Source organism: Carassius auratus, chromosome 19 (genome assembly GCF_003368295.1).
Source record: "Carassius auratus strain Wakin chromosome 19, ASM336829v1, whole genome shotgun sequence".
Lineage (NCBI taxonomy): Eukaryota > Metazoa > Chordata > Actinopteri > Cypriniformes > Cyprinidae > Carassius > Carassius auratus.
Genome location: NC_039261.1, coordinates 19,245,225 through 19,272,692, shown reverse-complemented (window position 1 = coordinate 19,272,692; position 27,468 = coordinate 19,245,225). Strand labels below are relative to the sequence as shown.

The 27,468-nt window shown below is 41.6% G+C and overlaps 2 protein-coding genes across 2 annotated transcripts in view; both read left to right on the top strand.

Annotated features, from left to right (window-relative positions):
• The first annotated feature begins 4,711 nt into the window (after window positions 1-4,711).
• LOC113119720 (F-actin-uncapping protein LRRC16A-like) lies at window positions 4,712-23,716 on the top strand. The gene is made up of 37 exons (XM_026289344.1): window positions 4,712-4,924; window positions 6,035-6,132; window positions 7,912-7,962; window positions 8,157-8,216; window positions 8,948-9,069; window positions 9,153-9,250; window positions 11,133-11,203; window positions 11,284-11,357; window positions 11,457-11,532; window positions 11,620-11,708; window positions 11,814-11,908; window positions 12,279-12,365; window positions 12,464-12,552; window positions 12,676-12,753; window positions 12,848-12,924; window positions 13,023-13,127; window positions 14,233-14,302; window positions 14,381-14,462; window positions 14,552-14,651; window positions 15,267-15,321; window positions 15,405-15,577; window positions 15,660-15,728; window positions 15,813-15,906; window positions 16,461-16,559; window positions 16,662-16,790; window positions 18,924-19,070; window positions 19,164-19,339; window positions 19,696-19,783; window positions 19,928-20,053; window positions 20,475-20,541; window positions 20,632-20,873; window positions 21,422-21,519; window positions 21,698-21,962; window positions 22,424-22,472; window positions 22,566-22,724; window positions 22,999-23,136; window positions 23,217-23,716. Exons 1-37 carry the CDS (start codon window positions 4,885-4,887, stop codon window positions 23,387-23,389), a joined length of 3,909 nt encoding a protein of 1,302 aa, XP_026145129.1. The 5' UTR covers window positions 4,712-4,884; the 3' UTR covers window positions 23,390-23,716.
• Window positions 23,717-24,312: 596 nt separating this feature from the next.
• The window catches only part of LOC113119721 (secretagogin-like), a 6,034-nt gene continuing 2,878 nt past the window's right edge, over window positions 24,313-27,468 (top strand). The window contains exons 1-6 of the mRNA XM_026289345.1: window positions 24,313-24,627; window positions 24,692-24,759; window positions 25,519-25,611; window positions 25,692-25,781; window positions 25,860-25,916; window positions 27,297-27,374. Of these exons, the coding sequence (XP_026145130.1) occupies window positions 24,378-24,627; window positions 24,692-24,759; window positions 25,519-25,611; window positions 25,692-25,781; window positions 25,860-25,916; window positions 27,297-27,374 (636 nt within the window). The 5' untranslated portion in view covers window positions 24,313-24,377. The remainder of the gene's footprint in view (window positions 24,628-24,691; window positions 24,760-25,518; window positions 25,612-25,691; window positions 25,782-25,859; window positions 25,917-27,296; window positions 27,375-27,468) is intronic.

Sequence of the window (27,468 nt, the reverse complement as noted above, 5' to 3'; positions counted from 1 at the left end):
ATAAGTGGTTTAAAACATGCATTCTCCCATTAAATTTCGAGCATCCAGTAATATAATCACACCTGATTTGTGGAGCACTTTTGTAGTATGTATTTATTTGTAATTTTAACTGTTTGGAAATGGTGCCTAAATGTGGAAGTCCTTCAAAGATTTATTATCCTGTTGCACCCTTTATGGGACCAGTGATTAGTCGACATCAATCTTTAAGCTTCATGGCAGAGCATTGAAGTCGACTAGTTGACTAATAGATTATTTGGTGCAACCCCTACTGCACACATCTGAATATTTGGGTTGAACTGTTCTGGAACAGTGTTGTAAATCAACTCAACCACTGATTTCTAGTTGTGTCCTCATTTGGAAGACCAAACAAATTAGCTTAACTTTCACAACAAAACAGTGTCTCCACCACATGGCGGCTGTGGCAACAGTGAGAATCAAAGTTACGCCTTCTTTCTTTGCATGAACATTTGGGTGGCGTTATGCAAATCTTCCCACACAGTGATGTAGAAATGTGGGGCGTTTTAGAATGAGCCGTTTTGGGGTGGTGTGGATGAGTCTAAACTTTGATAAATAATCTCTTTGGGTTTGAGACTTTAGTCTTTGCAACTTTACAGATCTTCTTTATGCACCAAGAGCTTGTAACACTCCAAAGAGAAAGGAAAAACCGAAATCGCATCATATGACCCCTTTTATAAAATACTTTAAGTTGCTAATTATACAAACTACATAATTAAAGAGCTGACTTCAGTCTAGAGCATTTAAGTATTATATTACTTCAGTATTATAATCACTGAAGCTGTTTGCACTATGAAATCTTACATCACTCATTCATCTGCACTTTGTTGTTTATGATGAGAGGATTTGCGAGAGTTTCGGGCAGTGATCTAAACTCCAGTGTTTCAGCAATGACTCATCTGAACACCTCTGACTGGCCATTCAATTCAGAAGCTCAATCGTGATTGGTTATAATGTCCAATCTTTTCCTAAGTTTGCCAAGATTAAATGATGCTTCCAAATAAAAAAATATCCAGAACATACTTCTTGTTAGGTTTACTGTTTATTATATCATTTTTTAGTACACTTAAAATTTTTTTAAATCATTAATATTTGATGTTCCTCTTCAGGAACCTGAGCTGCGTCTAGAATGATTGGGGAATGCCTCCAGCGATACATCTCTGAATAACATCGGTAATCAGTCCAATGGAAGGGCGAGACATCATAGGCGGGTGACGTCAGAGACCAGGAAACATAAAAGCATGAGTGGTGAAGCCGGCAGTCAGCCTTCTGTTTTCAGCAAGCGCTCTGTGTGTGTGTCAGTCACTATCTGTTTGTGAGTCTTATTTAGTGTCGTTTGTCTACTGATAAACTCCATTTGTCAAAGCTTCAATCAAGAGAAGTTTTGGGCAAGAGCAGGCAGCGTTCAGGCTGTGTGGTTTCCCTGCCAGCAAAAAAAAAAAAGGTAGGGACACACGCAGCTCATGTGTTGTCTGCTTGAGAGTGAAGTGCGCAGTGTCAGATCTGCAATGCGAGCGTTTTGCTAAACTCTCAGAAGCCTCTCTTTGAGGAGGGAGCCTTCACTTGTGTTTCTCGTGGTGCCAGCCCCGCTTTCGCCGAGGCAGAGCAGTGGTTGTGCTCGCGGGTTCCCTATCATTTTCCTTAGCCACCAGATCCAGGCCCCCGCTCTCGGGGGTTCAGAAGCCCGCGTTGCGGTACTTTCTCACCGGTGAGAGGGTGCAACACACTGCCTGTCTGATGGTGTCCGTCTCTCCTCAGTGCCCTCAGGAGATCGATCTGCCAACCCTGCCAGTGTTCCAGGGCGCAGCGATCTTCGGAGAGCGCTTCTCTCAATTACCGCCCAGAAACTTAGCAGTGCTAAGAGGCTCACGACTTCCTGGGAGGTTTTCAGAGAACCTAGTTCGGCCGTCTCCGACCGGTGCGCCGCTTCAGGGCACCGAGCAAATTGCTCTGATGCAACCAGAGATCAGTCTTGAGAGGCTGATTCCCTTAGTAGACTATTTGGCAGCATGAAAACTACTGCCAAATTTGTCTCAGTGGGTCCTGCACACTGTAGTGAGAGACCACAGTATCCAGTTCTGGTGGGCCCCAAGCAGGCTCTGGTAATGGAACAGAAGTAGACTCTCTCTGAGGATGGAGGCTATCGAGGTGGTCCCTTCTCTGGTCACAGAGTCCGGGCCCAACGGCCGGTACTTAACTGTTTTCTGAGGAAGGATGAGGTGTTGTGTCCTTTTTTAGATCTGCGCTTTCTGAACCACTCAATCAGGGGACTGAAGTTCACCATGCTTGCACAGACAAGTCCGAGGACTGGTGTGTCACGATCTATCAAAAATATGCACTTATCTCCATCCCCCTTCCTTCTTAGGCCTGCTTTACATGAGATCCCTACAGTGGTGGCTCAAGAACAAGGGGTTCTCCCTGAGGGGGAACCCACTTCAGATGCTAAAGTTCATGAGGTGGTGCCTACGTGCCTTAGACATGTCGAGGAAACCTTTGTCCTTGTCTCAGGGCGGCTTCACACCGAGGTGATGAAGCAGAGTTGGAGAGGTTGGCCAGACTCAGGTGGAACTGTTTGTGACTTGAGAGACATTGCACTGTCCCCTCTGGCTTCCTCTGACTCATCCAGCTCCACTGGGGCTGGATGCCATGGTACAGACGTGGCCGAGGGTTCATCTGTACATTTTTTCCCCGATTACTCTGCTCCCGGGAGTTCTGAAGAGGGTGCACCGGGATGGAGTCCAGCTGCTGTTAGTAGCCCCATTCTGGACAGGCCGGGTATGGTACCTGGGCCTGATTTCTCTTTTTGACGGCACTCCATGGGAGGTTCCTCTCAGGAGAGATCTCCTCTCGCAGGCGGAGGGTGCGTCCCCGCATGGAGCTTAGAGGCTGTAGGTGTGGTCTCTGAGGAGGCACAACTCTTAGCTTCTGGTCTCTCAACCGAGGTTGTAAGACTGTTCTCCAATACAGAGCTCCTTCAAAGAGGAAACTGTGTGCCTTGAAGTGGAAGCTTTTCACTTCTTGGTGCTGAAAGTGAAAGTGACGTGACATTCAGCCAAGTATGGTGTCCCATACTCAGAATTTGTGATCTGCATTTAACCCATCCAAAGTGCACACACACAGGGCAGTGAACACACACACACACACTGTGAACACACACCCAGAGCAGTGGGCAGCCATTTATGCTGCGGCGCACGGGGAGCAGTTGGGGATTCGATGCCTTGCTCAAGGGCACCTAAATCGTGGTATTGCCGGCCCGAGATTCGAACCGACAAGTCTAGGGTTAGGAGTCAAACTCTCCAACCACTAGGCCACGACTTCCCCTGAGACCGCCAGCTCGACCCAGTTAACTACCCGGTTGGTACAATGCTGTTGTTCCTGCAAACCCTTCTCTCCACAGGGTTGACCCGCTCCACCCTGAAGGTCTATGTGGTGGCCATGGTGGCCTACCGCGCCCCTCTCTGTGGTCAGTCAGTGGGCAGAAACCCTCTGGTTACATGTTTCCTCCATGATGCGCTGAGGCTGATGCCTTTAGCCAGAAGAAGCTTATGCTAAGCGGTGATCAGGATGCTATCCTAAGCCTCGAGTCCGCTGATCTCCCCTCTACTGGGGGTCAAGACTCACTCCTTCTGAGGTTTGGCCATTGGACGGGTTGTCCCCGATTACTGTCCTTCTCTTGCTTTAGCTGTGCTCTTCCACACTAGGCAGAGATTTTAAGTCTGGCAGCGTGGGCATTCTAATTCCCCAATCCTTCTCGACGCAGCTCGAGCTCCCAAAGAGGAACGTCTAAGGTTACTCGAAGGAACGCGACTTTATGCTTCCTGGTTTCTGACGTCACCCGCCTATGACGTCTCGCCCTTCCATTGGACTGATCACACACGTTATTCAGAGACGTCATGCTGGGGGCGTTCCACAAACGTTCTCGACGCAGCGTCTCGTTCCTTTGAGGAACCAGGGTTACATACGTAACCTTAGACGTTTTTTTGGTAGAAATAAATGATTACTCTGCCTCCTGCTTTGTCTTTTCTTGCATGGTCAGATTTGGCTGTATTTTGGCATCTTTGTATAGTATCACCCAACACAATATATATATACATATATATATATATATATATATATATATATCAATGTTGTTGTTTTTTTTTACAATTTTAACGTGATAAACTCTAAAGCATAAGAGGTGAAGTTCATTACAACAATGGTTTATAGATATCAGCTTATATGCAGCCATTGAGAACTACAGCCATATTAGTGGCAAATTTATATTTTAGATATTTTTATGCCATCATATATCACCAGATGTCACCAAAGTCATCGATATTTTAGGTTTTGGCTGTCTGTACTTACTGGAATGTTTTTGTTTTACTGAATTAAAAGAAATATTAAACACATAAATAAGCATACTTTACATTAAAAAATATGGTTATTTTAGAGGTAAATAAACAACAACAACGTATATCTATCTCACCTTTAAAACTACTACCTTCAGACTTAAAGATATTAAATAGACTTCAAACTGTTTTGCTTCTCAAGTCAACATCAAGTTTGTCTCGAACTTTGAACCTTATACCTAGATGTGTGTAAAAAGGTTTGGCAATATTGTATGTGACTACTGCAGGCTAATATATGAGTATTAGTGTCAGTGCTGTAAAGCAGAGAGACAGACAGTGAGTCAGAGAGACAGGTATGAGGTGAGGGTGGGGTCTGTTTGCTCACACTGCAGCATTCATTCACGCTTCTGGAACTAGTCGTGTGCTTCTGGAACTAGTCGTGTGTTTCTGGAACTAGTCGTGTGCTTCTGGAACCAGTTGAAGGTGTAAGCACAGCTCATGAGGATTCTCCTGGAGTTCTCCATCAGGTCCGACAGTGAAGATGAGCTCAGAAGACTTGGACATTCCTCAGGATCTCCTGGGTAAGAAACAGTCTCTCATGCTCACACCATCAGCACGTTCACATGTGAGACTCGTGTTTGTGCTCATAACACATCTTTTTAAAACTTCAGTAAAGAGACGCTTTATTAGGCTATTAGTGTTAATGTATGTTATCTGTGGGAGGGGCCAGTTCAGACTCCTCCCACATCGTACAGCGCGTCTTCACCTGACTGACATATATTACCTTTATTTAACCAGAAAAAGATTCCCTGAGATTAAAATCTGTTTTACAGGAGCACCCTGTACCAGCCAGGATTGTGTAGCATATACAAATATACATCAAAGTTACAACATGCAATACATAATCAATTAAAAACAGTTACACACCATTAATTCACTCTCTAGATTACGATTACGTAGTTGTTTTTTGTTATAATTAAAAATTAAATGTATTTTAAGCTAAATAGACTATATATTTCAAAATACAACTATATAAAATGCTTTTATTTTCAAAGTTGTAAATAAAATATTAGAAAAATATTAAGTAGATTATGAGAGTACATTTTACAAGAAAATACTATTTAGATTTTTCTTGTTTCATGTTTAATTCAGAGTACTTGCCATTTTTCTTTCTTTATTTTGCTTGTGAAATTAATGAGCAATTTCTAAGACAAAATTGTTTCTATATAATTTTTTAACTAATAATTACAATAATTGGTTTAAAAGCAACAATAAAACAAACAAAAAATGACTGTGACAAAAACAATGTCAGTTAATAAAAAAAAGAAGTGAAAAAGAAGTGAAAATTAGGGGGAACTAATAATAACAAAGGGCCTATGATTGTCTATATCAACCAAACGCTACATCAAATCTCTTATATAATGTCTAATATATATAGAAACTGAGAAAAGTTCCGATTCACTCTGATTTGCTGGTTAGGAGAAGCACTTACAGTAATTCAGCGAGCGTGCACACTGGTGATATTTCCTTCTGATCATGTGATTTGATCAGTTTTGATTCCTATGATTTGAGTCATAGATGCAGCACTTCTGAATTCATCATGAGAGCTGTTGGATTCTGAGAATATGAATTAATAGAAGATTGTGTGTGTGTGTGTGTGTGTGTGTGTGTGTGTGTGTGTGTGTGTGTAGAGAGTGTTCAGGATGCCATCGGGCAGCAGATGAAGCTGTGTGTCCTTAAGAAAGTGAACCTGGAGGTCAAAGGTGACAAACTGGAGAACAGAATCCTGGTGAGTACAATGTGTTTCTGTCACAACACTGAATATAATATGCAGTGAATGGGTGCCGTCAGAATGAGAGTCTGATAAAAACATCACAATAATCCACAGCACTCCAGTCCATCAGTGAACATCTGGAGAAGACAAAAGATGAAACACATCAAGCATTAAGATGATTTTAACTCAAACACATAGAGTCTATAATCCATAATAACACTTCCTCCAGTGAAACAGTGTTCTGGTCTGAATCAGGAGAGAAATCTGCACAGATCAAGCAGCGATTAAACAGATCTAAACTAATCTGTGAGAGACAACAGCAGATGCACTTTATCAGCTGTTTGGAGTCTCATTCTGACGGCACCCATTCACTGCAGAGCATCAATTGATGAGACACTGATCCAAATCTGTTAGGAAACAAACAAATTTTCATTTCTAGGTGAATTATTTCTTTAATGATCTTGATGACTTTATGTGGTCCATGCGAAGCGTGATAATTTTGTGATATCTGCGTGCTGGTTGTGTCAGATTGGGGAAGGCTTGGGCTCATGTGATTGTGCTGAGGTTTTGTCTTCATACAGTGAGTTACAGGGAGTGTTTGAGAAGTTCCTCATTGTAAAGTTCAGCTGTGGTATTTACACATACTTACCCTCATTTTCCTGTCCTGACATGACAGGGCTCTGTTCCTGTAGGCCTGAACACTCTCACACACACACACACACACACACACACAAATGCATTCCAGGAGCTTCCACAAGATTTAGCACGAAACTCACAGCCTTTAGTCATGATGTTTGTCTAATCTTGAGCTCAGTATGTTCTCCGTCGTGATGGTCATTGTTCTCTTAATGAATGTGAAGCAATTGTTGCTGATTACAGCAATACATTATCACAGCATTAATTCATATTTACATGCATTTGCATGTTTTCATAAAATGCTGAAGGAAGCACACCAGTGAATATATTTTACCTTTAAAAGATTAGCTTTGTTTTTTTTTGTTTTGTTTTTGTTTTTGTTTTTATTGTTATTCAGTATAATATATTTACAGTATAATATAATATAATATAATTTTATTATTTTTGTTATTACTGATAAGCAGCTAATCTTAAAATAATCTGTTTATCTGTTAATCAGATCATATGTTTTCCCTCATAAACTGTAAATATTGACGAAACTGCAACATGAATATAAGATTCTATGGACTTTGTCTAGTTTAACTACACTGCTGTTCATAGTGCACACTACAGTAGGATACTAGCATAGTATACAACCAGAGTACACACTTCACATGAGCAATTATTCATCAGACTGACAAAAAAGAAAACTATTTACTCAGAATTGGATTAAAATGCAAAATAACTATTTCTTAGATGATAAATAAACACTTTCTGAACATGCAATCTAATAATAAGGTCATGTAAGAGTGTAGCATGGTATGATTGATGGGTTTATCATTACATAATCAATTCTGTTTTATTTAAATTCCATCTTAATGAAGTATAGTATGCATTAGAAACTTTCCATTCTGAGAAGAAGAAAAAACTGAATCGTGAGATAAAACGTTCCAAGTACCTTTTTTATTTTTTTATTCTGTGACAGATTTGAGCTTGCAGTTACAGGTTTATAATATTCAGTTGCAAGATATGAACTCACAATTGTGAGAAAAAAGTCTGAGATGTAAAGTAAGTTATCTACTAGTTTTAACCACTTTAACTTTAACACAGCTTCCATATTAAAGGCATGCTGTTATTTCATTATCGTCACGCTCTAAATCTTCTCTGTTCTCTTCACAGGCTCTCGCTCCTCATCGAGTGTTTCTTCTGAGCGCACGAGTCCCGGCTAAAGTGAGTGTGTGTGTGTGTGTGTGTGTGTGTGTTTGATCTTCTCTGTGGATCTGTAAACGTGTTCAGGCCTGTGTTCCCTCAGTCTGAAGCAGTCATTTGTGTGTGTGATTGTGTGTTTGCTTGTGCTGTTTGTCAGGTCTGTAGTCTCTCAGCATGTCATCTGTAGTTTTATCGTGTGTTTGTTCATCCTTCAGGTAGATCAGTCCTTCAGTGTCTTTGACATTCAGAGCATCAGCAGCGTCAAACAGAAACAGGTGAACTTCAACCTTATCAATCAGAATCAGCATTATTGTTGCATCTGTTATGTTTGTTGCAACATGTTCATGTGATTAATCCTGGAGCTATTACAAGGTTATTTGATAAATGAATAAAAACTTATTTGACAAGAATCAGCCTAAATGCCAAATATACTTGCATACACAGAAATTAAACATGAGAAAGAGCCAAATAATGAAACGCAATGAAATGTAAAACCTGTGAATCTGTGTTAAAGTGTAATGTATTTCTGTGATGCTCCGCTGTATTTTCAGCATCATTCCTCCAGTCTTCAGTGTCACATGATCTTCAGAAATCATGAAAATATGATGATTTACTGCTCAAGAAACATTTCTGATTATTATCAGTGTATCAATGAACAAATATTGTTGTGCTGCACAGTATTTCTGTAGAAACAATGATAAACTACCCTTTAAAAGATTGTTGTGTGTAAGATAAAAGAGAGAGAGAGAGAGAGAATACTTATTTTACTTGTCACTGATGCATTACATTTATGAAAACTGACCAGTAAAGACATTCATAATATTACAAAAGATATATTTCAATTAAATGATGTTCTTCTGTACCGTTTATTAATCTGAACTTATATGATTTCTGAATTCATATAATGTTGTGATGAATGTTTACCACCCCCTGCTGATCTAATAGTGCTTTAACACCTGTGTGTGTGTGTGTGTGTGTGTGTGTGTGTGTGTGTGTGTGTGTGTAGTTGCTGGTGGACTATGACAGAGGACAGCTCTCTCTGAGACTCACGTCTGATCAGGATGTCGATGATTTTATTGCATATATAGGAACAAATATTCAGGAGATTTGTCCAGGACTCAACCCGCTGTAAGACTCTCTCAGACACACACCCCTATAGCTCCATGCACACATGTGTGTGTTTATTTCATATGTGTGTGTGTGTGTTTCAGGAGGGTTATAAAGAAGCTCTTGTTAAAGCCGGTGGAGAGAATCACCAGTCTACAAACACTCTGGGAAAATCACACTGCAGCAGAAGCAGGACCATGCGGTACACACACACACACACACACACACACACACACACACACACACACACACACACTGTGTTTTGTCATTCTTCTTCTATACGTTTTACCAGAGACTAACTCCTTATCATTAAGCAACACATCCCAAACAATATTTTTCCAGTTTTTGATTGTTCTGATGTTTTGTTGGACATTTAAGTCAGAAGTACAGCTGTGTTGTTCAAACGCACGAAAGTTAGTGTTCAGATGTAACATTGCTGAAAAAGGTATGCCGTCCTGACTTAGAGGCACTCATCATGAACACTAAACCTCTCTACTTGCCGCGGGAGTTTTCCTCTTCCATTCTCGTGATTATGTACGTGTCTCCGGACACATGTGTGAGCACTGCGATGCAACAGCTGGACAAACAAATAACTGAAATGGAGCAAAGGTACCCAGACTCTCTTTTAATCATTCTTGGAGATTTCAACCCTGAACTGCCGAAATACAAGCAGCGCATTATGTGTCCCACCAGAGACAGTAATATTTTGGATCACTGCTATACAGTAGTAAAGGACCTACAGACAGAAACTGAAATCTGCTAAACCTGTATTAAGGACTGTTAAAGGATGACTAATGAAGCAGAGCAGGATTTACAATCTTGTTGTGACCTCACTGATTGGAGTGTTTCTGAAGCCGCTGCCCCCGATCTGGACGAACTCACAGAGACCGTAACCTCATATATCAGTTTCTGTGAGGATATGTGCATTCCTAACCAGGACATTCTTATCATATAATAGTGATAAACCGTGGTTTACTGGGAAACTAAAACAGCTTTGTTATATCAAAGAGGATGCTTAGAGAAGTGGGGATAAAATCTTGAATAACCAAGCCAGGAACAGACTAACAAAGGAGATCAGAGACCATCATTCCAGTCTCTGGAATGTGGTCATGTGGTCATGAAGTCACTTGAGCGACTGGTGCTCGACAAACCTGGGATTTACACAAGGATCCTATTTGTGGACTTCAGTTCGGCCTTTAATACCATCATGCATGACTTTCTCTCAGACAAACTCACACTGTTCTCCGTGCCCACCTCCATCTGTGAGTGGATCATCAGCTTCCTGACAGACAGACAGCAGCTAGTGAGGCTGGACAAACCCACATCCAGGACTATCACCATCAGCACTGGTGCCCCTCAGGGCTGTGTCCTCTCACCACTGCTATTCTCCCTCTACACCAACGACTGCACCTCTAAAGATCCTTCTGTCAAGCCCCTGAAGTTTGCAGATGACACCACACTTATCAGCCTCATTCAGGACGGTGATGGGTCTGCTTACAGACAGGAGGTTAAAGAGCTGGTTGTCTGGTTATATTAGTGTTAAATTCCATCCCTACTGTCTAATTCCTGTTTAATTATTTGTTCAATTATCCATGTATGTCTTCACTATGTCTGTACTTTCTCCTGTCATCAAGTCAACTTCCTTGTGTGTGTCAACATACTTGGTAATAAACCTCTTCTGATTCTGATTATTATTATAATTTAATTTAATAATAATTAAATTGTAATAATAATTTTGTCACTTCTGCTCTTTTCTTGTCACGTTTGGCTCTGTATTTTGTGACTTCGAGAAGATCAATGAAAAGCCCTGAGAAAATAAAAATGTTTATAGATGATTGTACAATATAACTAAATAATGCCGATAGTAATGCTGTATGAACAGTTTATGTTGATTGTGTTTTAAAAATCTAATGAGAGAATTACACATTTGAGTCTGAAAAAAGTATGGAATTTTGAACAGGAAGAGGAACTCTCTCTGACACACTCACAGACTCACAGTAGCTCTCATGAACCCATTTCTCTCTCTCTCTGTGTGTGTGTGTGTGTGTGTGTGTGTGTGTGTGTGTGTGTGTGTGGCGCTGCAGGTGGTTTCTCGCGGCTCTACTGGTGTGTGTGCGATCAGATGAACGTTCCCTACAGAGAAGAGGTGCAGTGGGTCAGTACAGCTCTATTCTGTCCGTCTGGTCTCATCTGTGTCTCAGTGTCTGTCTCACAGCTCTGTGTTTGTCTCTGAAGGACGTGGACACCATCTACCTGTCCCAGGACACTCGAGAGCTCTGCCTGCAGGACTTCATACACCTGGACAACAGGTGACACAGTGCTGGCCTAAATGAGTCCGAGTGTTCTAATCATTTTGAGCAGCTCTGTATAATGAGCGCACATTCATGCTGTGTTTGTGTTGTGTTCAGGGATCTGCTGGCCATCACTGCTGCTCTGGAGTTCAACCAGTGGTTCATCAAGCTCTCCATCAAGGACTTTAAACTGGTGACTGAGTGTGTTTGAGAATGTGAAACAGATGGAGGATGTGCTTCCTCGCTCATTGTGTGTGTGTGTGTGTGTGTGTGTGTTTAGAGTGCAGATCTGTGTGATCAGATACTGAGAGTTGTGTCTCGATCCACCAAACTAGAGGAACTGACACTGGACAACACTGGACTCAAGAGGTACTCTCTCTCACACACACACACACACACACAGTGTATTCACATGCATGTTTCCTGTTTTATCACAACAGTCTGTTTTACTGTATTTTACTGTGTGTGTTTCAGTGATTTTGCTCAGAAGTTTGCTGTTGCATTGAGTCAGAATCCAAACTCAGTGTTACACACTCTCAGTCTGGCCAACAACTGCCTCGAAGACAAAGGTACAACACACACACACACACACACATTTGAACAATTTGGAAGGAAAAAAAAGAACAGAATTTTTTCCTTCTGACAATTAATGTAGAGAAAATTATGCACTTGAGTTGTCATAGTTTCACATATATATCATATATATACAGAGTACTGTGCTAAAGTCTAAGGCCACTAGTATTTTCACCAACAAAAATGGTTTTAAATCTGTTATTTCTATGTTTTGCTGTAGTGTGACACTGGTAAAAATCAGTTCCAGATTTTTATCTTGAGTCTTGTCCTATATAGGTATACAAACATTTCTGGAACACTCATTACCTCTGCTCAGGATCTGTGTGTGTGTGTGTGTGTGTGTGTGTGTGTGTGTGTGACTGACAGGTGCTGTGGTTCTGAGCTCTGCACTGTCTAAACTCACACCTGGACTGAAACAGCTGGATCTGTCCAAGACCTCACTGTCTGCTAAAGGTGATCTGCGATATGAAGAATTTATGAGTTGTATTTTCATGACAATAAAAGTAGTTGGTGTGTGCTGTGTTCATACTGTGTGTGTGTGTGTGTTTCAGGTGTGAATGTTCTGGCTCAGTGTTTCAGTTCCACATCACTCACACACCTGAACCTGTCTGGAAACACCCTCAGAGGAGACGACATACCCGTATGTTCACACACACACACACACACACTAGTGAACCCGGTGCGCTCCGTCCTGTGGTACAGTGTGCTGTATCAGCTGTCTCTGAATCAGTGTGTGAACTGGTGTTCGTGTGTGTGTTTGTAGCACCTGTGGAGTTTCCTGTCTCAGTCCAACTGTCTGCACACACTCGACCTGTCCAACAGCGAATGTTCCCTCGACCTGGTTAGACACACACACACACACACACACACATCACGATCACACACGTCACGTGTGTTACACTGCAGACTGCTGACAGGTAAACTCTGTTCTTCAGGTGTGTGCGTCACTGCTGCGTGGATCCTTCAAACACCTGACTGTCCTCAACCTGGCCAGAAGTGTCTTCAATTACAAGTACAACACACACACACACACACACACACACACACACACCCAGATGTTGAGGTCTCTGCTGGATCCAGATGTTTACAGTCTGATGTTCTGTGCTGCAGGAAAGGGAAGGAGTTTCCGTCCTCCTTCAAGCAGTTCTTCAGCAGCACTTTGTCTCTCCAGAACATCTGTCTGTCTGGAACCAAACTACCTTCTGAAGGACTCAAGTGAGTCTCCATCTGTCCATCCAGACCTTGTTCACATGACACAGATGTTCTACTCCTGTTCTGCTAATGTGCTGCTCTGATGCTGATGTTCTCCTGATCTTCTCTTGATGTTCTCCTGAGATCTTCTCTTGATGTTCTCCTGATCTTATCTTGATGTTCTCCTGATCTTATCTTGATGTTCTCCCGATGTTCTCCTGATGTTCTCCTGATCTTCTCTTGATGTTCTCCTGATCTTCTCTTGATGTTCTCCTGATCTTCTCTTGATGTTCTTCTGATCTTATCTTGCTGTTCTCCTGATCTTCTCTTGATGTTCTCCTGATCTTCTCGTGATGTTCTCTTGATGTTCTCCTGATCTTCTCTTGATGCTCTCCTGATGTTCTCCTGATGTTCTCCTGATCTTCTCCTGATGTTCTCCTGATCTTCTCCTGATGTTCTCCTGATGTTCTCCTGATCTTCTCTTGATGTTCTCCTGATCTTCTCTTGCTGTTCTCCTGATCTTCTCTTGATGTTCTCCTGATCTTCTCTTGATGCTCTCCTGATGTTCTCCTGATCTTCTCCTGATGTTCTCCTGATCTTCTCTTGATGTTCTCCTGATCTTCTCGTGATGTTCTCCTGATGTTCTCCTGATCTTATCTTGATGTTCTCCCGATGTTCTCCTGATGTTCTCCTGATGTTCTCCTGATCTTCTCTTGATGTTCTCCTGATCTTCTCCTGATGTTCTCCTGATGTTCTCCTGATCTTCTCCTGGTGTTCTCCTGATGTTCTCCTGATCTTCTCCTGATGTTCTCCTGATCTTCTCTTGATGTTCTCCTGATCTTCTCGTGATGTTCTCCTGATGTTCTCCTGATCTTATCTTGATGTTCTCCCGATGTTCTCCTGATGTTCTCCTGATCTTCTCCTGATGTTCTCCTGATCTTCTCTTGATGTTCTCCTGATCTTCTCTTGCTGTTCTCCTGATCTTCTCCTGATGTTCTCCTGATCTTCTCTTGCTGTTCTCCTGATCTTATCTTGATGTTCTCCCGATGTTCTCCTGATGTTCTCCTGATCTTCTCCTGATGTTCTCCTGATCTTCTCTTGCTGTTCTCCTGATGTTTGATGTCTTCAGAGCACTGCTCCTGGGTCTGGCCTGTAACACTAACCTGCGAGATGTTTCTCTGGACATCAGCGGCTGTGAGGTACTCTACTGAACCTTCTGCTGTCGTTCTCTGCTTTGTGTCTGTTGTGTGTTCCTCACACACTGTTCTTGTGTTCAGTTGCGCTCAGCAGGATCTCAGATTCTGGAAGGCTGTATCGCTGAGATCCCGAACATCACCAGCCTGGACATATCAGACAATGGTTAATACACACACACACACACACACTCACACACAGAGGTGTCATCAGCTGTTGTGTTGATTCAGGAGGATTGTGTGTTTGTGTCTCAGGACTGGACTCGGATCTGTCTACGCTGCTCGTGTGGCTCGGGAAGAACCGCTCCATCAAACACTTGTCTATTGGCAAGAACTTCAGCAACATCAAAACCAAGTGAGAATTTGATTCAGTTTAGAGGTCATGTGACCTTCACAGATCAACAGAGGAGAACAGGATGCAGAATATACATTCACAGTTACATTTATACATCAAACAGACACTTTTATCTAAAGGTTTGGAATAATTCACATTTTTTATGTTTTTGGAAAATGTGTCTTCTGCACAACAAGTCTGCATTTATTTTTACAAAATTACGGTAAAAACATGGATGTTGTGACATATTATTTTAAAAAGATAAAAAAACAGCTGTTTTCTGTGTTCTATCTGTTAAAGTGTAATGTATTTCTGTGATGCTCCGCTGTATTTTCAGCATCATTCCTCCAGTCTTCAGTGTCACATGATCTTCAGAAATCAGAATAATATGATCATTTACTGCTCAAGAAACATTTCTGATTATTATCAATGTTGAACACAGTTGTGCTGCTCAATATTTCTGTGGAAACTGTGATGCATTTTATTTTTCAGGAAATCACAGATGAATATAAAGTTCAAAAGAACAGCACTTATTTGACATAGAACACTTTTATGACATTATAAAGGTCACTTCTGATGAATAAAAAGATTAAACCACAAGTCTTACATTCTGAACGTGTGTGTGTTTCTGTGCAGAAATCTCGGGCAGGTTCTGGTCTCTCTGGTCCACATGATTCAGGAAGAGGATTCTGTAAGTCTGTAGATCCGTCACAATTGAGATACTGCACTCTGGGTACATTGTTTAACTGTGTGTGTGTGTGTGTGTGTGTGTAGCCGCTGGCGTCTCTGTCTCTGGCGGACTCTCGGCTGAAGGCGGATCTGTCCATGGTGCTGAATGTGCTGGGAGGAAACAGCAGTCTGACCCATCTGGACATCAGCGGGAACAGCATGGGCGACTTTGGGGCGAAGATGCTGGCCAAAGCCTTGCAGATCAACACCAAGCTCAGGTGCCGCACACACTGACCACAGGATCATCTGAGACACACTCATGCACACAAATATACAGCGTTCATTGTGTGTGTATTTCAGGACTGTGATCTGGGACCGTAACTGTGTCAGCGCTCAGGGCCTGCAGGATGTGGCTTCTGCTCTGGAGAAGTGTGTCTGAGCTCTTCTTTAGCTTCAGATTCTGAGTGTGTCTGGTCATCTGGTTCAGTCATGTTTATCGTTCTTCTTATTCAGGAATTACACCATCAGATTCATGCCGGTTCCCATCACAGACGCGGCGCAAGCTCTGAAGAACAACTCTGAGAAAACTGAAGAAGCCCTGCTGAAGGTCTGAACACAACATGAACATAAACAGTCATGTTCAAAACATACAAAAAATATGTTTTTTCTAAACGTACAAAAAACGCAACCTAAACATGCTCAAATATACACAAACACACTCTAAATGAACAGAAACACTCTGAACATACACAAACAAACTAAGCATACACAAACATGCTCCATACATACTCAAACGAGTTTTAAATATACTGAAACATACACAAACACACTCCAAACATACTCTTACATACACAAACACACTATTAATAAACTCAAACATAAACAAACACATTTCAGACATACTCAAACACACACTTAACATACCCAAACATACACAAACATGCTTCAAACACACTCTAAACTTATACAAACATGTTTTAAACATACTTTAAACGTTCTAAACATACACAAACACGCTCTAAACATTTTCAAATGTACACAAACACTCTCCAACCATGTACATACATGCCCAAACATGCTTAAATATGCTCTAAAAATACATAAACTCCCAGAAGCTCTTTTTTCCTTTGATGGGCGTCCCATGATGTTTTGTCTGTGCAGATGGAGCAGTATCTGCTGCGTAACCATGAGAGCAGGCGATATCTGCAGGAGCAGGCGTTCAGACTGCAGCAGGGCCTAGTCACCAGCACTACACAACAGGTGACTGATCATATCTGAAGAGCTGCTGGCTGATGGGGATATATGCCTCTGCCAGTGGTGTGTTCATTAGTGTTGCGTGTGTGTGTGTGTGTGTGTTTGCAGGTGATGGGGCAGGTGTGTGTGCAGGTCCAAGATCAGCTGAACTCTCTCCGCTTCAGCACGAGTGAAAGAGTTCAGCAGGACATGAAGATGACCGAGAACCTGATCAGGGATGCCAAGAACTCCACAACAGTGAGACACACACACACCATAACGGCTGATGGCCTGATATTATTACACAAACCCTGAAAGAAGATTAAAAACATGAATGGGATGTGTTTCAGCTATTAATTGTTTCTCTAGCAGATGACATCCTCAGCGTGAGGTCTTCTCACATTCAGTTTGTCTCATGGTTGTGTTGAACCAGCCCTTTATAAGTTTTTATATTGTAAAATGTAGAGCTGTAGAAACTATTAAGTCTGTAAGCATAGTTTTGTGTCTCTGTCTGTAGTTGATGCACAGTCTGTATCACCTGCGCTCAAGCGGGCGAGTGGCATACTCGAACATACACAACACGCTCCAAACATACACAAACACTTTCTAACCATACTTGAACATGATCAAACACACACAAACACATTCTAAACATACTCAGACATGCTCAAACATACTCTAACACATTCTAAACATATACTCAGACACGCTCAAACATACACAAACACGTTCTAAACATACTCAGTCATGCTCAAACACACTCAAACACGTTCTAAACATACTCAGTCATGCTCAAACATACACAAACACATTCTAAACATACTCAGTCATGCTCAAACACACTCAAACACGTTCTAAACATACTCAGTCATGCTCAAACATACACAAACACATTCTAAACATACTCAGACATGCTCAAACACACTCAAACACATTCTAAACATTCAGACACGCTCAAACAGACACAAACACGTTCTAAACATACTCAGTCATGCTCAAACACACTCAAACACGTTCTAACCATACTCAGTCATGCTCAAACATACTCAAAACGTTCTAACCATACTCAGATATGCTCAAACATACACAAACACATTCTAAACATACTCAGTCATGCTCAAACATACACAAACACGTTATAAACATACTCAGTCATGCTCAAACATACACAAACACATTCTAACCATACTCAGACATGCTCAAACATACACAAATTCTTAACATACTCAGACACGCTCAAACATACACAAACACATTCTAAACATACTCGGACATGCTCGAACATACACAAACACATTCTAAACATACTCAGTCACGCTCAAACATACACAAACAAATTCTTAACATACTCAGACACGCTCAAACATACACGAACACATTCTAAACATACTCAGACATGCTCAAACATACAAACACATTCTTAACATACTCAGACACGCTCAAACATACACAAACACATTCTAAACACTCAGTCATGCTCAAATTTACACAAACACATTCTAAACATACTCAGTCATGCTCAAACATACACAAACACATTCATACTCAGTCATGCTCAAACGTACACAAACACATTCTAAACATACTCAGTCATGCTCAAACGTACACAAACACATTTTAAACATACTCAATCATGCTCAAATGTACACAAACACATTCTAAACATACTTAGACATGCTCAAACATACACAAACACATTCTAACCATACTCAAACATAAACAAACACCCCAAAAATACTCAAACACATTCTAACCATACTCAGAGATACTCAAACATACACAAACACTCAAAACATACACAAACACATTCTAACCATACTCACACATAAACAAACACTCCAAACATACTTAAACACATTCTAACCGTACTCTGATATGCTCAAACATACAGTACACAAACACATTCTAAACATACTCATACATACTCAAATTTTCACAAACATGCTTATACATACACAAACATGCTCAGACATGCTCAAACACATTCTAGCTATACTCAGACATGCTCAAAAATACACAAAGACACTCTAAAGATACTCAAACATTCACAAGTATGCCCCAAACATACTCAAACATGCTCCAAACATACTTAAACACTCCAATCATACTAAAACTTACTTAAACACACTCTTAACATGCTCAAACATACCCAAAGCAAGCTCCAAACATACTCACACTCCAAATGTACTCGAATATTCACAAACACACTCTAAACATTCTCAAACAAAACCGTGCTGTAAACCTACTCAAATGTACACAGACAAGCTCTGCTCACGTTCAGTTGGTCTTATGGTTGTGTTGAACCAGCCCTTCATCAGTTTTAGATTGGAATGTAGGTTTATAATAGTAACTATTTTGTCTGTAAGCTTAGTTTTGTGTCTCTGTCTGTAGCTGCTGCGCAGTCTGTATCACCTGCGCTCGAGCGGGCAAGTGGCGTGCAGCACTGACGGGTCAGCAGGTGTGTGTGTGCAGCAGGTGCAGGAGAAACTGTGTTCAGTGGCAGGAGAGATCAGCATGCTCATAGACCAACAGCTGCAGGTACACACACACACACACACACACACACACACACACACATCACCATCATGCTGACCGACTGAGAAATGCACCCTGATGTGTGTGTGTGTTCAGGGTTTGCTGGTGTCCATGCTGGATACAGCTCAGAGTGTGTGTCCTCACATCATGCAGCAGGCACGTTTGCGTGAAGATCTTCTGCGTGCCAGTGAGGGGAGGACGAGTGTGTCGAAAGCCTTCATCACCTCCACTCTGCTGGAGCAGTCGGCCTTCGACATCATCAATAAGATCAGGTCAGCCACGTTTAGTAATCGAAAAAAACTGTAACTTTAAGTATTTAATCTTGCATTATATGTTTTTAACTAATTTTGCATGTTTTATTTTTATTTTTTTTATTTATTTTTTTTAAATGAGGAATTTTGTTTTTGCATTTTTATGATTACATTTTTAGTTATTGTTCAATTAATTTTTTTTATTATGTATTTTAATTTTGCATTTATTTTTGTAAGTGTTTCATTTGTTTTTATTTTCAGATATTTGAATTTGACCTGATTGAAAAAACTTATTATCTTCAGCATCTTTATTGTTTAATTTTGGATCACAGAGGGTCCCTTTGAGAGCCAAACAGTGTGTGTGTGTGTGTTTTCAGTGAAGTGAAGCTCAGTATGGCATCAAGTCTCTCTGATTACATCACTGATGAGATCCTACAGTCTCTCTCTCGCTCTCAACAAACACTGGTGAGATTTACATTCACAAAACTACACTTGATCCCAGTATATGTGTGTCTAAGTCACGTGTGTGTGTGTGTGTATGTGTGTGTGTGTGTGTGTGTGTGTGTGTGTGTGTGTGTGTGTGTGTGTGTGTGTGTGTGTGTGTGTCAGGCGGGTCATCTGAGCAGGAGAGGACAGCAGCCGCTGCTTCATCATGACTCACAGGAGGCAGAAGTTATAGATGAGAGAGAAATGCAGATTGACAACATGACACAACAACCAGAACAACAACCACAGGTACACACACACACACTCGGGGCAGAACACACACAAAAATTATTCTGCACCAAATGTTTTTCAGTGCAAAAGAGAATCCAGAGGTTTATGGGTGATTTTAACTCCTCATTTATGTGACCTCAAAGCCGTGTGACTTTCTTTCTACTGTGGAAGACAAATGGAGATGTTTAGAATGTGCTCTCTATATATATATTTATATATATACAGTATATTAGTATATATGTATTTGTGTGTATGTATATGATTTTTTTTTTAATTTAGCATTTTTATAATTTTCTTAATGTTATACTCCTTTGGAATGCATGGTTTCCTACAATGTGATCGTGAGCACCAGAAACAACGAGCACACCATTTTCATGCTGTATATTCATGATGTAAATGAGACTGTATCAGATTAATCTGTGTGTGTTTGCTTCTCTAGCGTACACAGAAGGCCAAGAGGAAGAGCATTCACAGTCGTATGTTCAGACCCATGTCCACTGCTTTCGGTACGTGTCAAGCACTTCGTCAGTTATAATTAGTGTTTCTGAATTACTGCTGATTAAAGGTGTGTGTGTGTGTGTGTGTGTGTATGTCAGAGCTGGGCTTTGATCTGTGTAAGGCGTTAGAGGACGTCTGTGTGGAAGATCTGATGCCCCCGCCCCTCTTCCCGACTCCGCCCTCTCCACCGCCAGTGACCCCGCCCCCAGTGGAGGCAGAGCTACAGCAGTCTTGGCCAATGAGCTTCAGCGACCTGCCCAGAGAAGACACGCCCACTCTACAGCACATCACTAAATACAGGCCGCGGCGGACGAAGAAAGCTAAACCCAGCAGAGCCGCTGTAAGACCATATCAAAATTACACATAAAAGCTCATTCAGTACATTAATAAATACTGTTATTTATATATATATAATGCTAAAAATAACACAAGTTTTTACAGAGAAAAGGATTTTAACAATGAGCTAATTCAAAATAATAGTAAAAACTGTAATAATATATAACTACTAAAATGTTGCATCTTGTTATATTATATCTCAAAGGTTGGAATGAATGACCTCCACTTATTGTTATTAAGTCTATCTAAATTAAAGAATTGAAAGGGAATTAATATTCAGTAATATTATTGATTAAACTGCAGTGACACCACTGGACGAGATCTAAACTTCTGAATAATGACACTGTTGTATTCAGTTGTGAAGAGTTTGAAGAATCATCATTAATGACTTTGTAACATTAACACTGTTTTATTAATGAGAAGCTGCTTTGATCCATCTGTGTTGTATAAAGCGCTCAGGAAATAGACTGACTTGACTCGATGTTTAGATTTCGAGGCTTTTGGAAGCGAATGTTCTGTAGAGACTGACTGGTGTATTGAACTGTTGTTCAGCCAATCAGCAGAGCCGCTGCACAGGAAGTGGAAGTGGATCAGCTGGACGAGGGTGTGCCGGAGTTCTTCTCCAAGAAGGTCACTAACGTCAGCGTGAGGTGAATACCACAGATAAAACATTTAAACATTATCTGTGTCCCTGCAGCACAGAAGCAGTCATCAGTAGAACAAAGAGAAGTCAGGACAGTGGAAATGCACAGAATGGTTCGAGAACGGTTCTAAAAAGGAAGCGGTTCTATCTATCAGCTCTAGTCCTGACACTTGTTCTGTCTGCAGACACAGAGAGTCTCGTCTGAGCGGCTTCTTCTGCAGCTTCAAGCACCGCCCCTCTGCTAAAACCACGCCCACCAGCCCCACAGCATCAGCTGAGTCAGAAGCCCCTCCCCCTGCGCCGGCCGTGACCCCTGACCCTGTGGCAGCACCTGAGGTCAAAGGTCACGCGCAGGAGGGCATCAGGCGTGGTGGCAGTCACAAGGGAGTACAGATGCTGGGTAACGACATGCTGGCCGAGATACGAGCCAAACAGGAGAAACGCAAGAAGGTATAATTCAAACCATGTGATCATGTGATTACTGAAGCACGTGCACGGCTCTGTTGCACATTATACAGCCTTACAGAGTCAGAGCAGTGCACAGTTCATGAATATTGAACATTTATACCAAGCAGTTGATTATAATTTATTGCTCATGAATTCTGACCATGTTTACTGCTGTTATTTATTGATCACCTGTCAGAGAGCAATACTTCACACATCTCAGCACGTGTGTGTACACTGAACGAGACACGGCTGGAGTATTCTAGACTGTTTGCTGCATGATTATTAACTAAAAGAATCAGAGAGGCATGATTTCTTTTTTGTTTGTTTTGTATTGTTCAGTAAAAATGTCTTCAGCATGATTTTAAAAACTCTGCAGATAATCTTTGTCATGAGACATCAGAGATTGTTCTGTCTGAGAGCACTGATGATGAAGATGAAGATGTGTGTGTGTGTGTCACTCACAGGCAGGTGTTTCTCCAGCCGCAGCAGCCAAAGCTGATCCTCCTGATGAAGGTGTGTGTGTGTGTCTGTGTTAGAGATGACTGTGTTAATTTACTGTCATGTGACTCCAGCTGTGTTATGATAGTATGTTCTGTGATTGAGCAGGACGAGATCATGGACACACAACACCAGCGACGCAGAAAGACTCTCGAGACGAACCTGCAGCCAACAAACACAAACACACACCCCAACACACTCCAGAACACACACCCACATCTGACTCCTGCCATCCATCTGTCCCAGCCAGCTCCTCTGACTGCACCAGTGAGTGAAACACACACACACACTCTCTCTCTGTCTCTATCACACACACACACACACACACACACTCACTCACACACTCTCTCTCTCACAGATACACACACTCACTCACACACACACACACACACACACTCTCTCTCTATCACACACACACACACACACACACACACACACTCTCTCTCTCTCTATCACACACACACACACACACACTCTCTCTCTCTCTCTCACACACACACACACACACACACACTTCTGACTCATGGCTTCTCTTGTCCAGCTCCTCCTCCTCCTCTGGCTCATGTCCCAGAATCCCCTGCTCTTTCGGCCCCGCCCCTGAGCCCGCTGCTGTCCGTCACAGAGGGGGCGGAGCCGGGTCCTGTCACTCACAGCACAGAGGGCGGAGACTCGCCTCCCCGTGAGTTCATCATCTCCTCTCCTCTGTGTGTGTTTAGTCATGTTTAGACGGTGTGTATGATCTGTTGTGTGTGTCTGCAGCTCTGGAGTCTCCTGCTGATGTGAGTGTGTTTGACACACACACGTCACACACACTGACGGTCAATCGCTCCATCTCCTGTGTTCACTCCAGCACTGACCCTGAGGACGACGCCACTGACCGCCAGCGCTCAAAGTCCCTCCCCTTCCCCGCTCCGACCAATCACATCGCCTGATCACTTTGTTATTTAGCATTAATAGTTTCTAATTAAACCTGTATATTAAGTATGCAGCTTGTGCGCTTGATCAGTGCTTCTCAACCAGGGGCCTGAAAAATTCCAAACTATTTACAAAATTAAAATTATACATGAAAAATTATGTTAAGAACAATTAATATGTAGATTTGTCTTCTCTCCAGTGGTGTCTCAGCAGCATTGAGATTATAGTTTTAAAATATGTTGAATTCATTTTTATTCTTATATTTTATTTTCATATGAATTAAGTTTTAGTAATTTTTTCATCTGTCACTTTAAAAAAAAGTCTGTATATTTTATTATTTTCATTTTCGTTTTTATTTCAGTTTAGTTATTTTAATACATTTAAACTTGTCTAGGAAACAAGATGAAAAAATAAGATGACGTTTTTTACTGTTCTCTTTTAGATGCATTTAACGTTTAATTCAAGTAATGATAATGTTGATTTTTTTTATGGTTTTAGTTAACTATGATAACCCAGCTTTAAAGAACATAACATAGACTGAATCAGAGTAAACAGCTTATTAGTTTAATATATCAGCACTTCCAGTTTGAAACCAATCAGCATTGTCATAATTACAGCAGAAATACTAGAGCAATTAATAAAAGCCTTGTATTGTGTATTTCATGAGTATAAACAAGGTCCAGAAGCTCTGATCTAGAGTTCCGTTATAAGACTATCTCAATAATCAATTAGAATGGTTTAAACAAGTATAAAATGTTGATTTAACCCGTTGTTTATTTTATACTGTTGTTGTTGTTGTTGTTATGATCCTTCAGTATCTACCAAACAGTGTAAAGAATATTTCTGGATTACTTTTAGAAAAAATAAAAAGATTTGAGTTTTTCCAGACTTTGCAGTTTAACTGAGAGTGTGTTTTTGTGAGTGGAAATGTTGTGTGGTTGTGTCTGGATCTGCTGATGTTCGGTGTGCTGTATATCGTGAGGATATCAGGCTGTCTGATTAATAATGCAGATCTCCATTCTTCTCGTATCTGATCTGAATAAATGCGGCTCTGCACGTGTGAGCCCAGCTGTGTGTGATTGTGTGTTGTCTCCGGTGACGGCTCATTACGGGGGTGTGATGATGATGATGATGATGAGGAGGAGCGCGGGGAGCAGGAAGCCTGCAGCTGTGGATCAGACCGCAGTCATGGAGAGCATCTTCAGAGGACTGAGCGCCGCTGTCTTCCTCAACACCTGGACACAGCTGAGCCGAGGTGAGAGCCGAGACTGAGCCCTGCTGACCTCTGCTGACCTCTGCTGACCTCTGCTTCTCCACAGGTGACGGACTCATGGAGCGCAGGACACTGGATCAGTTCTTACACTGCTTGATGAACACACTGAAGATCGTGAGTAAAGAGCTTCTTCACTCTATCTTCTCTTCGTCCTGATGTGTTCGTATCAGATTTTAATGCTTGACGTTCACACAGGTGTAGAAAACCACACACACACAAACACACACACACACACACACACACAGCACTTAACACTGCAAGTGTTCACAATTCAAACCAACAAACTTCTGTCTCTCGATTGAGAAGTGTGTTTGTGTTACTCACTGATTGTGTGTGTTTGGTTAATTAATTATTCATTATATATGTACTACTGTTCAAAAGCTGGTGGATTTTCTCATTTTGTATTTGTTTGATCAAGAACACTTGAAAAACTGTGACATATTATTAGAAATTAAATTAGCATTTTTTTATGTGAATCTGTGTTAAAGTGTAATGTATTTCTGTGATGCTCCGCTGTATTTTCAGCATCATTCCTCCAGTCTTCAGTGTCACATGATCTTCAGAAATCAGAAGAATATGATGATTTACTGCTCAAGAAACATTTCTGATTACTATCGGTGTTGAACACGGTTTTGCTGCTCAATATTTCTGTGGAAACCGTGATACATTTTATTTTTCAGGATTCACAGATGAATAGAAAGTTATAATAAAAAAAAGAAATAAAACTCTTTTGGAACATTATCAATGTTCTTACTAAGAGTGTATTTAATGACAAAAACACAACAAATTGACTAAAGCTTTAGCTAAAATGAACATGAGAACAGAAAACCTAATAAAGCAGGTTGTAAATGTTAAAGTCTAATGTGGTTGTAGCGTGGCGTGTCGCAGCAGCAGCTGCAGGCGCTCAGAGAGACGCTGGTGGGCCGCTGTGACGTCACTGCAGACGGACTCCTGCAGATGGAGCAGGTACAGGATCCGAGCATGACTCACACACACCACCAGTTCTTCTGTGAGGCAGCAGCTCATCTTCTGTCCGTCTGCTGCAGGTGGCGGCTGCGCTTCTGCCCGAGCAGGAGAACTTCCTGCTGCTGTTCCGCCGGGAGACACCGCTGGAGAACAGCGTGGAGTTCATGAGGGTCAGAGCTGAGCTCATCATGTGCTTCTCTCTCTGACCCTCACTCAGTTAAAGCCTGACTCTGTCTGTCTGCTCTCAGATCTGGCGCTGCTACGACACAGACAGCAGTGGATACATCTCTGCCGCCGAGCTGAAGGTGACATCACTTCCTGTGTGTGTGTGTTTGTGTGTGTGAGAGAGAGAGTGAGTGAGTATGTGTGAGTATGAGTATGCAAGTATGAATATGGGTATGAGTATGATTGAGTATGTGAGTATATGAGTATGAGTGTGAGAGAGAGTGTGTATGTGAGTATGAGTGTGTGAGTATGAAAGTGATGTGACAAAGTATTGTGACCCATACTCAGAATTCGTCCGCTGCATTTAACCCATCCAAAGTGAACACACACACCCCGTGAACACACACACACTGTGAACACACACCTTGGAGCCGTGGGCATCGTTTATGTTCCGGCGCCCGGGGAGCAGTTGGGGGTTCAGTGCTACTAGGCCATGATTTCCTCCAGTATGTGAGTATCAGTATATATGTGTGTGTGTGTGTGTGTGTGTGAGAGAGAGAGAGAGAGAGAGAGAGAGTGTGTCTGTGTGTGTGTGAGAGAGAGAGAGATTGGGTGAGTATGAGTGAGTATTACTGAGTATATGAGCATGAGTGTGTGAGAATCAGTGTGTGTGTATGTGTGTGTGTGTATGGGAGAGAGAGAGAGAGAGAGAGAGAGTGGGTGAGTATGAGTGTGTGTGTGTGTGTGTGTGTATTGGAGGGAGAGAGAGAGAGAGAGAGAGAGAGAGGGTGATTATGAGTGAGTATTACTGAGTATATGAGCATGAGTGTGTGAGAATAAGTGTGTGTGTGTGTGTTTGTGTGTATGGGAGGGGGAGAGAGAGAGAGAGAGTGGGTGGGTGAGTATGAGTGAGTATTACTGAGTATATGAGCATGAGTGTGTGGGTATGAGAGTGTGTGTGTGTTTGTGTGTATGGGAGAGAGAGAGAGAGAGAGAGTGGGTGAGTATGAGTGTGTGTGTGTGTGTGTGTGTGTGTGTGTGTGTGTGTGTGTATATGTGTGTGTGTGTGTGTGAGAGAGAGAGAGAGAGAGAGAGAGAGAGTGAGTATGTATATGTAAGTATATGAACGTGTGCGTGTGTGTGTGTGTGTGTGTGTGTGCATGTGTGTGTGAGAGCGTGTGTGTGTGTGTGTGTGTATCATATCAGGACACAACTCTGTATAATAACATGGGTATGACACAGGTATTACAAGGAGAGGGTGACTTATGAGGACATAACCCATGTCCCCATTTTTCAAAACACTTATAAATCATACAGAATGAGTTTTTTTGAGAAAGTAAAAATGCACAAAGTTTCCTGTGAGGGTTAGGGTTAGGTGTAGGGTTGGTGAAGGGCCATAGAATATACAGTTTCTACAGAATAAAAACCATTACACCTATGGGATGAACACACTTTACACAAAAACATGTGTGTGTTTGTGTGTCTCCACTCACACTGTGGTCTCTGTTTGATGATGTCAGAGTTTCCTGCGGGATCTTTTCCATGAGCACAATAGACCGGTCACTGCAGCCAAACTGGAGGAGTACACTGATATGATGGTAAACAAAACACACCGCTGTTACCATAGATACAGAGGCACATTTCATCACAAGCCTGATCTATGAAATCAAAGTCAAAAAAATTTTTTTGAAA